This window comes from Plectropomus leopardus, chromosome 17 (assembly GCF_026936395.1).
Source record: "Plectropomus leopardus strain MGB_pleo_1.0 chromosome 17, ASM2693639v1, whole genome shotgun sequence".
NCBI classification, from domain to species: Eukaryota; Metazoa; Chordata; class Actinopteri; order Perciformes; family Serranidae; genus Plectropomus; species Plectropomus leopardus.
The window spans coordinates 21,816,375-21,831,874 of NC_142192.1; the positions used below are offsets into that span (position 1 = coordinate 21,816,375).

The 15,500-nt window shown below is 41.8% G+C and overlaps 1 protein-coding gene across 6 annotated transcripts in view; it reads right to left on the reverse strand.

Moving 5' to 3' along the window:
* Positions 1–489: 489 nt before the first annotated feature.
* ubap2l (ubiquitin associated protein 2-like) overlaps positions 490–15,500 on the reverse strand; it is a 34,486-nt gene continuing 19,475 nt past the window's right edge. For 4 of the 6 annotated variants that reach the window (XM_042506007.2, XM_042506008.2, XM_042506009.2 and 1 more), the window contains 13 exons: positions 14,103–14,142; positions 13,775–13,961; positions 13,574–13,640; positions 12,824–13,145; positions 11,560–11,648; positions 11,397–11,450; positions 11,214–11,295; positions 9,778–9,995; positions 9,398–9,503; positions 6,831–6,956; positions 3,863–3,930; positions 3,548–3,742; positions 490–1,946 (listed from right to left, as the gene is read on the reverse strand). In XM_042506007.2, the coding sequence (XP_042361941.1) occupies positions 1,851–1,946; positions 3,548–3,742; positions 3,863–3,930; positions 6,831–6,956; positions 9,398–9,503; positions 9,778–9,995; positions 11,214–11,295; positions 11,397–11,450; positions 11,560–11,648; positions 12,824–13,145; positions 13,574–13,640; positions 13,775–13,961; positions 14,103–14,142 (1,650 nt within the window). In that variant the 3' untranslated portion in view covers positions 490–1,850. The remainder of the gene's footprint in view (positions 1,947–3,547; positions 3,743–3,862; positions 3,931–6,830; positions 6,957–9,397; positions 9,504–9,777; positions 9,996–11,213; positions 11,296–11,396; positions 11,451–11,559; positions 11,649–12,823; positions 13,146–13,573; positions 13,641–13,774; positions 13,962–14,102; positions 14,143–15,500) is intronic. The other 2 variants (XM_042506012.2, XM_042506011.2) reach the window with 1 other exon arrangement.

Below are 15,500 nucleotides of genomic sequence, written 5' to 3' on the forward strand. Positions count from 1 at the left end.
TTGCAATATTATGTAATATTTGTTATCACAATATCGCAAAAATGTTTAAAATTGCAATAATATTGTATCATGATATATTGTGGGACCTCTGGTGATACCCACCCCTAATATTTAACTATATTAGGGGTGTATATTCAACTATTGCAAATTGTAAAACAGGTTATTCAGATGCAAAAGTGCCTCTAAAACTTGAAGGGCTGTGTTTGGAGGTTGATTTGACACTGCTGGTCTGCTGGTCTGTTAGATAACTGGGTCCTATAACAGACATCAACCCTCCATCCTCTGAGTCAGACGGTTTCAGCTGTGCCAAACACTTGATGGCTCAGGCTTCTTACAGCGTTAGTGGATTCATTGTTGCCCTGATATCAAGTATCAGTGACTTTAACGTTTCAAACTGTCAGATGAATTAAGGCCAGCTCTCAGCGACACAAACACTGAGCGTCACTGTCAAACTGTTGGAAGAAGAGACGCTGCTACATGAGAAACAAATATAGTTTCTTCAAAGACATTCACATCCAAAATGATGAAAATGTCTTTTTTTTTATTTATTTACTTAATATTTATATATTTTTACAAAATAAAAAAAATATATGAAACAAAAAGCTAACAAGTCTGCAAGGATTTGAGAAGGAAAAGGAGAAAGCCATCGAACAAACAGGGACTACAGTACTTGTGTTTTTTTTATATATGTACAAGACAAGTTTATCCATTTAAATTGTTTTTAAAACGCACAGTACAAAAAGAAAAAATAAATCACTGACAAAAAAAACCCATAGTACAATTCTGTCCATCAGTATTCAATGCTGCAGGTTTCCTTACAATGGGGGACAGGTGGTGGAGTGGGGAGGAGGTGGGGGGGCCTCGGAAACGAACAAAATAAAACACACTGGAAGGCAGACTGGGTGTGTATTGGCCTTGGAAATCATTCAACATCTCTTGCAGAATAGGTGGGGCCTTTATGCAACATATTTATAATTCATGGGAACAGTTACTGTACAAGTGTTGGGTAATGAAAAATTCTGTGCTAGGCAAAAAACAAAGCACAGTACACAACCACGGCCCCCGTGTGTACAAACATGCACGCAGTCACATGACAAACACACTTTCCTCACAGTCCAAGCCAGTGAGCTCGCTTATATGTCTTTATATATAATATATCTATATTTGGTAAAAAATAAACTTCACAACTCTACCAATTTAGAGAATTGTTTCTTCAAACTTTAAATGACATAAAAAAAAAAACATTTAACAGCAATTAAGCAAATTATTGTGTTTGGGTATTTGTGTGGCAGGAAGAGTTTCCACCAAAATTAAGGAGTGGGGAGTTGTTGAGGGTGAGAAATACAAAACCAGCCTGTCCCCCCACCTTCAGATATTACTTCAATCCTCCCCATCTGCAAGAAAAAAATGGAAGGGGGAAGACGAGAAAAAGAAAAAATATAAAAGACCATACAGGAAACGTTCATTCTTTTAGAAAACAGTTCTATGTTACATACAAGTCAAAGAAAAAAGGGGTGGGGCAGGGGGATTAACACGATACAAATTCCCAACACTCATTATTTCACCTCTTGACGGTGTTATTTCTAACCATTAAGCTCCGCTCTCCCCTCTCTTCTAAGCCCCTCCTGTCCCTCCCGCCCTTCCATGCATCCATACAGTGCTCGTTCTCTCGGCACAGCACCTCCTCTGACCGCAGTCAGAGCTGCAGGAGTGCTGGGCCAAGAGACTGGGGAGGGAATCTGCAGGAGGAAGAGGGAGTTTATATGTGGAGACTGTTTTGCGGAAGGAGTGATGAGCCCCCCTTCTAGCTTCTGTCAACAGTGTGGGGGTGGGGGCCCCGACAGTGGATGTTAGTTTGCCCCCCAGTTGTAGCTGTTGTATGCCGACTTGTTGATCTGAGACTTCTGCTGAATGGAGGCGTTCTGGCTGCGCTGTCCGGTGCCGCTCTGTGCAGAGAGGACAGAGGACATCTGTGAGCTGCTGATTCATGCCATGTGTTTGCTGAAACACTGCGTAGCTTAGTGACACAATGAACCTATATATGCTTCACGATTCATCTGCCAAGGACAATTTCTACTGGGATTGCAGGAGTGTGAATGTATCAACATACACACACTGCTGTTTCTGTTGTTTTTATCCAGAGCTGGTCTTGTCCATTGTTTTAGTTGTTTTAACTTGAATTTAAAAGCTTATCGAGGGACTGCGGCTGTGAATTAGCTTCAGCTAGACACCCTGTATACATTACATCTGTTTTTATAAGCTCTTCTATGAAACAATCTGGGTTTTTAAATAAAATAAACAATGGCAGAATGACGCTTTCTGGGCATTATAGTTGGATTCTTCAAGAAGATCATCTCAATGCTTTGACACCGAACTGTTTGTTTAGTCAGGCTGGTGTGAAAGCTAATGATCGTACTTTGGTGTGGACTAAACACTCAGACTCAAGCCCCTTTACCGTCTGTTCACGAAGGAATCGTCATGCAGTTATTCTACCGTACGATCGCCTAATGGGGGTACAGAGTTGTCTCGCCTTTAAGCCGGCAGCGGAGGAAGGAACAGCTCCAAATCGATATTTGTGTCAAAGGGACAACTGGCAGGACGGGTGAGCTGTTCGACCACATCAGTGTGCAACTCTAAAAAACGTTAACGTGACGTCCCTTTTTGTCCATTTTCTACCTGTTGGTTATTTTTCTTGACAGATGAGGTCCACTTGCACTATCAACTAATAATGCTCGTGACCTGAGGAGACAGATACACGCATGAGAAGCTGTTTTAATTTTGGCAGCTATTTTAGATTTAGTATTGAGACGAAAATGCTTATGGGTTTTAGTCACACTTTAGTTATTTTTATCCTTCATAGTTTTAGTCTTGTCTTAGTTGACGAAAACTCAAAACGTTTTAGTCGAAAAATTTTTTTTTCAACTTTTAATCATTATTTTTAGTCAAGGATTTTTTTTTCCCTGTTTAAACTTATCCAGTCAGGCTAATAAAGGGTCTCAGAAATTATAATCAAGATGACAGGTTGTATAAAAATGTCATTTTAACGTGTTTTTTTTAAAAAACTACAAATAATGTCTCAGAAACTTGCATTTCTCCAGCAGAGTTTTTCACAGGTTTAAAGGATGATTTACAAGCACCACTCACTGATAAATCATTTGAAAAGCTTAAAATCTCTGTATTTATGGTCTCAACCACTTTGACACCACAAATAACTAAGTTGAGATCACTGGGATTTATAACCAGGTTCACTTTAAACTCTGACTTGTATATCTCAGCCTGAACTCTTTCTGAATCTGCAACATGTTAGTCTGGAGCTGCATGATCTGCTGTCAGTAACAAGGATTTGATGTCCATGTAGCAACAGTGATGCAAAACAACAGACTAAAACTGTCCAATGAATGATAAAAGTCAGTCTATATCATCTTGTGATAGTTTAAAATTTAGCCAAGTATTGTTTGCTTTGTCTGGACCAACAGACCTGCAGGTGTGAGACCTGACCTGCACCAAAAGGTGGAGACAAACACAACAACAACAGCATGTATGCTACCTGTCCGTCCTGCTGCAGGTGGTGGTGCAGGATCTGAGAGTGGGGTTGTTGGTGTGGCGCCAGGATGTGCATGAAGGGGGCCGGGGCGTAGCCAGCGGCAGCTGGGGGGTTGATGGGTCCCCCGCTCCCCAGAGCCGAGGGCAGGCTGAACGAAGCTGCTGGCGTGCCAGCATGGAAACCCTGCTTCTCAAACGACTGCAGGAGGAAGCGAAACAAAGAACAGACGTGACATTTTTGCTTGATTCAGACCGCATGGAGCAGGGAAAAGTCCTTTCCTGTGAGGAAGGGCTTGAAATATTTATGATCTGTAATTACCTGCGTCTTTGTGTAAACAGACCCTGAAATATCTGGTACCCCCGTGTTACTTGATGTCACAGAAACTCCTGCAGAGACAGAAATGATAGGAGACAAAATAAGTCCAAAAACTGGGCATGTAAAGGGGACATGGGGAGCAGCCGCCAATAAACCATGCCCGGCCACATGGTTATTTTCAGATTCTAACCAGCATAATTCCCATATAATCTGTATCTATAGGAACTTTCTATATTCGTAGAAACACTTTCTCCAATTAAGCATGTGAGAAAAAAAGCATGATTTAGGAACAAAAGAGAAACCTGGGAAATTCCAAGTATGAGCATCTATGTCAGCTTAAGTTCATAGATGATTTGAGGCGGATTTCCCTTTCTCAAAGACAGCAGAGGAGATGAGGAGGGATGAGATGAAGAGGAGGAGAGGTGAGAGAGATGGTGTAGCAGCGTATCAGTTCCAGTCAGCCACAGTGGTATAGGTCTGACTGTATCTGGTGGTTACTGCTGTGGTTGTTCTGGCACACACTGACCCCCTGTATCGCCATGAAGACGCAGAACAGGGTCAACTGGTGTGCAGAACAAGACCGACACAGGACAGAAAAGACTTGCACTTTCAACACTCAGTTATAATGATATTAACATAACAAAATGTTAGTATACTTAAGTCTGTAAATGTTTTATTACATTTTTTGTCAGAATCTGAGGACTGATCACATGATGGAATCATCATAAAGTGAGTTAAAATGACTTTTTGTCATTCAGTCAGTTATTTAATTCATTTTTATAGCTTTATTTAGGACTGTTACGGAAAGCGCCGAAATGCTAATGCAATATTTGGCATTTAAAGTCATGGCACTGCTAGAAAGCAGCAGCATGTTGCAACATAATGATATTAGGAAAGAAGAGTGGTTTGATATATTTTTTATAGGCTGCATCAGTGACAGATTTCAAAACTGATGGAGCATTTATTAATGTTCATTGTCAGTACGAGAGATGCTCATTACATCTTGCATCTTTACATTCATCTGACAGCATTCAGACTTGTCCTGTGCTGAAAGCATAACAGAAAAATTATTTGGCTTGAAGTAGGACTGAATAATTTGTCCCAATTTTATTCTTACTCCTGCAAAAATCCAAATCACAGGAGAGCCACTGTATCTTAAAGGAAAATCTGTCAAAATTGGATTCTAAATTGAGTATTATTCTCAGCAGCTGCTGCTGCTGAGATGTCCTGACCTACAAGTCATGTTCTACAGACTTCATGGAAAATCCTTAATTGTTGTAACATAATAATTTCCATATATTTTTTTTGATGCAAATAAGAATAATGATGCAAAAATGATTATTCTTATCTTAAAGATCTGTATCCATCACAAGTTTTTACTCAAGAAGCTTTCATGCACAGCATTTTAATGAGTGCAGCCATTATCAACCCACCCACAGTGACACACCAGCACAATAAGGTAAGAGACTCTTTAAGTTATTCAAGTTATGAGCGTTTCATTTCAGTTCAGTGTCGGAGAGACTCTTGAGTTTTGCTGTTGCTTATGGCACATGGCGTTTCATCACCCTGCTTGCGCGAGAGACGCAGTGGTGCAGAGCTTATGACAACCACACTCACCACATCACTGCAAGTGCAACAAAAGCCCCACGAGCAAAAAGCAGCATATTTATTTACGTATTTATTACAATTTTTTGTAAATGTAGCCAAATCCTTCAGGTAATTTGCAGGGTTTTTTTTTAAGTTAATGCATTGTAAAGCTATTCAACTGTCAAGCACAGGCGATACATGGGACTGAATTTATCATTTTAAAGTACCTGAAGTGTGCACTGTGCAGCCATATTATCGATGCATACAGAAGTATCTGAACGGGCCTCGGTATCATATACTCATATACTCATATTAAATTACTTGGACTGAGGGCAAAAAAAAAACTTGATCAGGGCATCTCTAATTGCAATATCAGTCAAAATAAAAGCAACTTTTTTTTTCCCGAAATTTTTCAGCCCTTGTCCAAACAAAAGAGACAAAATATTGGTCACTATATATATTAAAAGCGCTCACTCCTGAAAGGCACAATACGATAGATTTAATTTCAAAAGTGAACATCTTTCCAAAGAAATAATTACCCCTCATGCCTTCACTGTAGTTCCAGGTCAAAATGGTGCCATTTCCTTCATCGTCTTGTTTGGGTAACAAAGTCTTTATAATAATACTCATGAGAGATTTGTCATAGAAATATAACAGAGCAGACCTCAAAATTGTTGCAGAAATAATAAAACCTCATGCGCCCCTTTACAGGGCAACTTCATTCAAATACCATTCAGTGTGAAGAACATCATAAATGTGCAGAGCGCATTCTGCTGCAGTCACTTTACACTTGAAAAGACTCTTCAAACGGTACATTCACACACACTATTATATAGCACAGCATTATTTTACAAGTAACATACATTTTGTTGCCCTCTCTTTTTTGGATTATAACCAAGTACTTCCACCACAGGACGGTGAATTCGATACTCTGGAGATGGACATACCAGCAATGACAACATGAGTGAAGAGCAAGCAACACAGAGGGGAAATGGGACAGCATCAACCAGGGCAACTGATCAGTTTATGGCAGCCACAGCTCTCGTAATCTGCCACATATTTTACTTTAAACCTGACAATTAGGTAGCACAGACAGTTAGAATGTAAAGACCAGACTGAATTGATGATGAGTTGCCCTGGAAGAGAACAGGAAACAGACAGAATGGCAGACAAGGCTTGTAAGAGAGGCAGGCTGCATCGGACTGTCTAAAAGCGAATGTAGTGTGACGGATCTTCCCACAGGCGCAGCTCATCAGCGATGAGGCAAAGGAACGAGAGCAAAGAGGGGGAGAAGGATGGTTGGTGACACAAGGAGGAAGACGGGAGGGACAGGGTTTTTTTTTTTTTTCTTTCCTGCTTTATTTTGGCATGTGGCGGCACTCACCGACTCCAGGCCCGGTGACAGAGCTGGCTGGCTTGTTTTGTGCAGAAGCGGCAGCGGCCACGGCAGTGCCGTATCCGCCCTTACAGAAATCCCCACTCCCTGAAGCCTGGCCCACATCCTCATAGCCTGCAACAGTCAGACACACAGCCGCAGCCCACAGCGTTAGACACACCAGGCAGGGGAAGCAGACCTGCCTCAAATAGCATTTGCAAATAATTTATAGCGTTTGTTTGAAACGGTGTACCACATGGGCAGGTATTTGCCAAACTGTGACAATGCATAGTGTCAAGTCGCACAGTACTGACATTTAAATACTGTAATTGTCTGAACTTTGACATCAAATGCATTGTCCTGTGTGGCAAAACCTGCCCATCCGATACAACCAGCAGGTCAGAATCAACGCTGACATCATTTGCAAATACTATTTGACCCAAGTCTGAGGGGAGGAGGTGGGGGAAATGAGGGGGCAGGCAGGGTGTGTGTGGGAGGGGGGTTGGAGAGTGAGCTTGAGTTGGGTGATGGCAGAAAGCAGCAGATGGTGCAGCTTAGAACAAATAGGTGTCGCACATTTTGTGACCAAAAGGTGGATGTTGAGTGATGAATCTAGGTATAAAAAAAAAAAATACAGCATCACTGCATAGAGTATGAAGTGAAGGGCCGTCACATTCTGGTCGATTGGTTAGTCGATAAGCTCTTGTCAGACCAAATTCTCATTGGCTGGACGATCGTTTATTTAATGAAGCCGTGTGTCCACCAAAGTGTTTCATTTCCCAGATGAAAACATAGTTATTGTTGTTCAGCACTTGCATTTGTCCTCCGCGATGGTTAGTGGGTCCGCGCCATTACCATGCTGGCGCACACCTGCTGGTGCCAAGTAGGCGGAGTCTGGACACCTTTTGACAGTAATCACAGCCTGCAGATATGCTGCTAAATTTCAGCAGCGAGAGCAGCATATACGTCACCACGATCACATGGCCCAAAAAACAAGTCATGGGAGACTGATAAAACAGAGAACTGACGAATGACATAGGCTCGAATATTATCACTTTGTGTGCAATACCGTCCATTAAGGCAAGTATTTGTCAACTAGGGAAGCTAACTTGGCGTTTGCCCTGTAGACCAACACTGATATTTGTTTTGTCAGCTGGCGGTTACGTGGTCGCTGCTGCTGGCTGACAGATTACACACCATTTAAACAGCTTTTCCTGCCCTCACCGTTACATGTTGAACGGTGCACCAGCACACTTAAATGGAATGGACCCAGTTCTCGTAATATTTGTCCCGTCCCTTCTAGACTGTGATTGGACGACCGGTGACAAACTTGCTACCAATAGTAAGTCTGTCTCTGGGATGCAGCATCACATAGATATTTAATATTAGTAATGTTATGTTATGTATGACATCATAAACCCTAAAACTAACATTTTTCTAATCAGTCCTGTTTCTACGCCTAGTCATGAGACGGACTCAAAACTCACGCAAACAGCTCAGGAATTAAAGCATTACAGTTCTCAATTTAATTTTGAATCATTTTAAATTAGAGATCACATTTATTTTTCACTCCAGACATTCAACTTGCTTGAACACAGTTAATTTGCCCTGGCCACGTATTACTTGTTGAGCCCTGTAAAAGGAAAAAAAACGCTTTAGTGGACACACAATGCTACCACGTAGAATGCACTCAGTGCACTGTGGCCGAGTTAGTCAATCTAGAGATAACGTGCAGATTTTTTTACCCATCAACCAATCGATTGGTTGAACAGAAGTAGAATTTAAGTCAACCAAGATTTCCTCTGGCTGATCGCAGTGCTAATAAAGTGATGGAGTAGATACCAGAAGGCCACTGGAAAAATATAAAAACTGCTCAAAAAATGGGCTAAATAAGGAAGTCATGTTAAGAAATATAGGAGGGTGATGGGTGCTCTATTTGTTGATGTGTTTCAGATGAATGCGTGTGCAGGAGATGTGGTGGAAGGTGAAGCCTTGGGGGCAAACTCCACTTTCTGAAAATGAGCAAAGCAAGCTATGGAAGACAGCAGGAGACCGATAATCTAACCCCTCTGTTATTGAAACTGTTAGAGCCAGGTGCCAGTGCTCAAGCCCATCTTCCCTCTCCCATTCAGTTCAAGAAGCCCACAAAGTTCATCATGAAAAACAGCTGATTACTGAGACAGGTTCCTTGTGTTTACAGGCGATGAAAACTAGGTACAAGATGCAGCTGCATTTCCAATATTCGGACACAACTAAACCTCAATATTAATCATGCTCAGTCCAAAAACACTGTGATTAACTTTGAGGTCAACAGTTCAAGAGAGGATCAGCAAACAAGAATGTGTTAGGAACCATTAACAAACTGCCTTGACACAAGCGGAACAAAAGTCTTACACAAGCATCGTGTTTATGCTTGTAGATGCTGCAGAGCTCAAATGAAATATGCACTCCACACCGATGAGAAATCAATGGGCTCATTGTGACAAACAGCACAGAGTTATTGGTATGCAAGTATATAGAGCAAGACCTGCATGACCCCTCCGAACATGCCGCTTCAATACTGTTTAGTGCCTCACCAGTGCTGTATCCATGGGAACCGTAGCCACTAGCCTGCTGGAAGGGCGTGGCTGATGCATTGACGCCGACATTCACACCGTGCTGCTTTGACGAGGTAGGAGCCACCTGGTTGAAAAGAAAACGGCGGCATGTGATGTCATCAAGTCAGCAAGCAGTAACCAAATTTGGTGACCAAAGTTTGTCATGTGGGGTCACAAAAATACAGTTTTCTTCTAGTTTACATTCAAGAAAAACATTTAAATCTCAAAACGCAATGGTATTATGATGGATCTGTTTCTTATGAAAAGATTACACACAATAATAAAAAACTCAGGATGGGAGCAGGACTGTAATGGAAACCAACAAGTGAGCTAACTTGTGGAGACTTGAGTTTTCTCACCGGAAACACAGCAGGTCCGTACTGGAAGGTATTGGGCAGGCCTGGCATGCCAGTGTAGTATGGGAGGCTTGTATAGCTGTAGCCGGGCGGCAGCGCGGGGTTGAGGAAGGGCTGCTGTGTGGTGTGATGCGTCTGGGTCTGGTTCTGTTGCGTCTGAGCTAATGTGGTGGCTGGAGCCGGGGATGATGCGTCACCTCGACCAAACTTCGATAAGTCGCCTGCAAATATGGGAAATCGGGAACAACAGGAGAGAGTGGGAAGTTACCAAAAGTGATGAAGTACAAATGTCACGCCTGAGTAAAGAAAAAAAAAACAAATACAGCACAAATAAATTGGTGGCTTTTTTGGAGGTAGGGCTACATGATTGTTGATAAAATGACAGCTGCAATTTTCTTAGTAAGAATTGAGATCACGACTCTAAGGGTAATTTTGTGTTTCTTTTCTAATCCAAAGAAATTAATGCCATTTGCACTTTTTCATTTCTTGTAAGTGCTTTGCATGTTAGAGCTCTGATTTGGCCTAAAAAAAAAAAACAAAACCTGCAAGTTGAGAGGAGGGGGCGGAAAATGACAGAAGGGGGGGCTTTTCAGTTACCTTTCCTCTCTCAGTTAGTGTCCTCCCCTTTTTCTCACTCTTTCCCTACTGATTCAGTCCATTAATACTCCTGTTATTTCCACATGACAACTTCCAATTTCATTAAAAAAACATAAACAAAAAAAGTCCAACAGTGGTAAATTGGTGACCGTCAGCTTTGTGAATGGAACAAAGCCGAGGATAGTAGTTTACTGAGGTTGGCTCTGATCATCTCATTCAGTCTATGTTAATGGAGACAAAGTAATTCTACATAAGATAATTTTGTTGTCTGTCAGCCTTGAAGTGCATTTGTGAATGACACAGTAAGGACACTTAAGTACAGATTTCGTACATACCTGAATCTAGATTGTGATCTTGAAATGATTAATCGTGCAGCCGTATTGTGAGGTTCGATAGGACGTTGTTGAACCATTTTTTCTTGAAGAAACAAACTCAGCCTCTCATTGCCAAAAATGATTCATTGTTATCATACACTCATATTTTCCGACAGCAATTGATACTGATATGCTGGAATTAGAGCCCCGGGACACACTGAAAGTGCAATTTCTGGAGGTAAGTTTATTCGCCTGTATTATATCTTCTTAAAGTTGTTTATAAAAAGATATGTGGCCGATTTTGTCCTAATAATAAAACCAATGTCTGACCGCAAAGAGGTGAGCTGTCATCCTGCTGGGCTCAGTTTCTACCAAAGAGAACCAACCAAAGAGAAAACACTTTTCATCATACATTTTTAACTGTTCCTTCATCAAGTTGAGCTCATAAAGCTTCTTAAACATGCAGCTAACTGCTGATGTGACATCGTAAGCTCGACTTCTAATAAACGCAGTTGTTAAACGGCTCACCAGAGTACGGGTTGCTTGTCAGGCTGCCGTCTCTGCCAGTCAGTGCTGTTGTGGGGGTTGCAAAGGGGATGCTGTAATAATCCTGCAGAGAGAAAAACATTTTTATAAAATAAAATTACTTGATATGAAGCAGTGAAGTATGAATTGTGCATAACATTTTTTTTAGAGGAGTTTAAGACTAACCAGCGGTATTCTTGTCTGCAGCATCTGTAGGTCATCATAGCCATACACCTGAGGCTGAGACGAAGCATGCGCGTCAGAAAAATCATGTAAATTAAATTACATAAACTCTGGTAAGCAAAGGTAAAGCTTAGACTGTATAAAGACTAACTTTGACAGGACTTACAGGGTAGGCATGCAGTAGTCCGGGGGCCATGATGTATGGGTTGGGCAGTAGAGGGGGCACTCCAGGTGGCAGGTTTGGAGGTGCTTTCCCTGTATGCACAAAGCCATGTAAAACATAAAAAATTATTAATTTGCCAAACAAACCAAGACTAAAAATCTGTAACATATTGCTTAACTTTGCTCCCTGGAAAAATGTTGTTTTTTGTAAAAAAACACATAAACAAAGCTGGGTTGCATAGTCAATCATGCACTAATCCCAGTGTCAGTTCTTACACCTTAAAATCCTCATCTGTATATGAGAACAATCACCACGTTTTAACTATCAAGGGGTTGATCTGTTGCATCAAACCAAGTGCTACAAACTTCTTCCTCAGCTGCATCTGAAAACGACCAGACTGCAATGCATCACGTGATAAACTCTACCAGCAGAGGGAGCAGAGAGACAAACAAATCTGAGAGTGAGCGAGAGGGAGAAAAAGCTTCAGAGGAGCAACTTAACCGAGAGTAAGATGAGTCAGAAGAGTGGAAACCCTGCCAGTAACGCTGAGGAAATGGAAACCAATTTGTCTAACCCCAAATCTGCGCTTGTAACAAATAAAGGGTCACAAATTGTTAACGGTTTTTGATCTAAAAAGTGCATAAAACGTTTTGTCATAGTTGCACCACTGTGAGTTTACGCATGCAACTTTAAAGAATCACATGAAAAAAGCATTATACTGAAGCTGCAAAAGCTTGCAAGAAAATTCCTGTGACCTGACCACGCCAAAACCATACTGGTTGCACAGTTTCACTTTACATCACCACAACCATCAAGCTCTCAAAGGCACAAAAAAGAGAAGAGGGATAATCATTTATCGCCTGGTCGAATATATAGCTCTGATCAAAACTGTGCAAAAGAACAGCATTACCACTAGACAAGCTCTACTAATTATGGGAAACTTTGTTACTGCTCTTAGTACACTCAGTGACAAACCAAAATTGTGGCAATGGCAAATTTATGATAACAACCAACATAAGACTCTTATCATCTCATGGTCCATCTCACGACTAAGTTGTTCATAAATGTGGAGCCCTGACACCAGTTTACCAAGGCTACAATCAGCTCACTGCTACCTGTAGATGTAGCGAATCGGACACTTTGAGAGGAAAAGAAAAGCTAAAATTTTACACAAAGAAAGATTTTTTTTTTTAACTTTGATGAAGAACTGTCTGTAAATTAGTGGATATCAAACACTGACATGCTTGTTCTTGTGTTGCGGTCTAACCTGAGGATGCTGCAGAGCTGCGCGAGGATGAGGAAGTAGCTGAAGAAGGAATGGCCGTGGAGGAGACTGAAGCGGCGGCGATTGCTGCAGCTGGGGCGCCCATGGAGGCAGTGTTGAGACCCATGCCCAGACTGCTGACGGGGCCGAGGCCAGAGGGGGCTGAAACTGTGGCAGAGCCTACAGAAGAGGCCTGAGGGGCCCCTAGGGACACCTGCGCAGCAGCCACAGAGGAAGAGGAGGGGACTGATGACGACGGCACGGCTGAGACAGAAGGAGGGAAGGAGGAGGAGTGAAGGCTTGAGTCACCGTCTACAGTGGGATGCTGTGGAGACGGAAGGAGGAAGATAAAAAGATGCGGTTAGGATTGATGAGATTACATTTCCATTAGAGTGAATGAACATCTAATGTGTCCATCTGCTATCACAGGAAATGCAGCTTTAAAAATGCTCACAGAGATGGGGGGAGACTCACTGTCCTGCAGATGTACACACAACTCATGTTTTGCTTTACAGTATTTGTGTCTGTTACGATGGTTACAGTGTCACATTAGGCAATTATTGAATTATAGTGGGAAATTACAGCCCGGCCTGGCCAAAACCCTGCGGGTCGCGTCCAAATTAGGTTCGGGCTGAGAATCAGAGTTCTAGTTTCAATAGTCATTTTAAAAAAAAGAAAAGAAAAGAAAGATAATATGCTAGATCCACTTGATGGGCTGTGGTATAAATACAGAAATTAACATCACGTTCTCACCAGTAAGCTTGAGTTGGATGTCCGCACTGACGACGGAGCAAGGCTGTTCTGTTGTGATGGGTGAGAGCTGTAAAAATAACAGGAAGGCTCAGAGCACGCCTCAACTATCTCCAAGTCACATCACATTTTACAAGGGTTCACCCAGAGGTCAAAGTTAATTTTGTCTTTTAAATATATGTGTAAATTTGGATGGCATCTCACTTGTTGTGCTGAGGAGGGGGCATGGTGCTTGGAGGCAGGTCTTCACTGTGCCCAAGACTACTGAGGGACGTCTGATTGGATGTCGTCAACAAGGAGGCCGAACCGCTGTCAGTCAAAGTGCCCATACTGGAGACAGGCGTGACTGAATCAGAGACCGGCTTCACTGATACTGCAGAGCCTGCTGCAGCTGGAGACGGAGAAGAGAGGAGAGAGATTTCTGGAATAAATTCCAACCCAGAGTGATCAGAGAAAAAAGTGTGTGACTAACATTTCCGACTATTTCAACAATGCTTTTAAGAAGAAAAGAGCTTCGTAAATACACACTTACCTTCCACAGACTGCGTTGCTTGTATTGAATTGAAGCCATTCTGTAAAATCAACAATGAAGGTGAGCTCACAGGTTTCTATGGAAACAGGCATTTATAAGAAGTTGAGGGGTGTTGGGCTTTTGGAAACAGGCGAGCCAAGAAGCTTGTTTGCTATGCTACAGGTCAGTACAGGTTTTTTACAATGAACACAATCTGGAAACTGGAGCAATGAGGGAATTGAGTAAAACCAGTTTTCCTGTTCACTTTGTAAATCTGAATACTCGAATTTAGGTCATGATCTCTAAATTATTTTAGGGATGTGGAGGGAATAAAGGGCTTGACGCAGATTAAACAGGAACTTTAAACCTTGAGACCTGTAACTTTGATTCACACAATTCATGTGTAGCTCTGTATATTGAAGGTTTAAATCAGAAAATCTTTACAGTTGGACATTTACAGCAAGAGACTTGTGCATTAAACAAAAGCCTTTCATCATTTGCAATGAGCCCCAAATAACTCCTCTAAGAACAATGCAACACCATATTAAATGTTATTTTTTGCTGCTTGATAAATAAGAAAAACTTGTATGACTAATGACTAATGTTACCGGCCAAGCCTTCCCCTTTCAGGCAGGTTACGTGTGTATGTGACGTAATCTGGTGGCATTTCTTCCAGTGTAACAGCTGTAAAAAGGGCATTGTTTTGTGTCTGCTGCACAGAAGAAGCATCTGTTTAATGCAATATTATCACAACGTGTCCAAACAATTCCTCACCACAGAGTTTCCTGACTTTTAGAGCTAGTAACCAGCTGTGGGCCAGACTAACGCCCGTGACACACTGCATGCATGAGCAGGGCGTGACAGCAATCTCACCAAACTGCTGCGTCTTGCACGCTTGTGGCGCTGACATCGACAGCGTGGTGATGCAACAATGCCTGCTGCTATGAGTAGGCCTTCTGTATTTCCACAATTATAAGCACATATTCCACTCATTTATGAAGCCGTGCGAGCTAATGCACTGTCAACAACACAGTCCGGCAAATATTTCACAAAAAATGCCTTGTGTCAACAACTGAAGGGATTCTGCTGACAAAAATGTAGTCAGAGGGCTTTATTTTGAAACAGAAACAGCAAAAATTGATTAAAACAGATATTTGTATTTCCTCATGTCTGTGACAAACAGACATTGAAACTGTAGATGCGGTTTAGATACAGTACATTTTTACTGTCTGTTTCTGCTGAAAACCGTGCACGTCATCCGTAAAAATGATATCTGCCAGACTTAGTTTCTCTTAAAGTGTCGCAACTGAGACACGTCTTACCAGGGCTGCTCATGCAGGCAGTGTGAATACTTTAAAACAAAACAAACAAAAAAAAAAAAAAACAAGAGGTTCCACAACGCTCACGCACTGCTCGTGC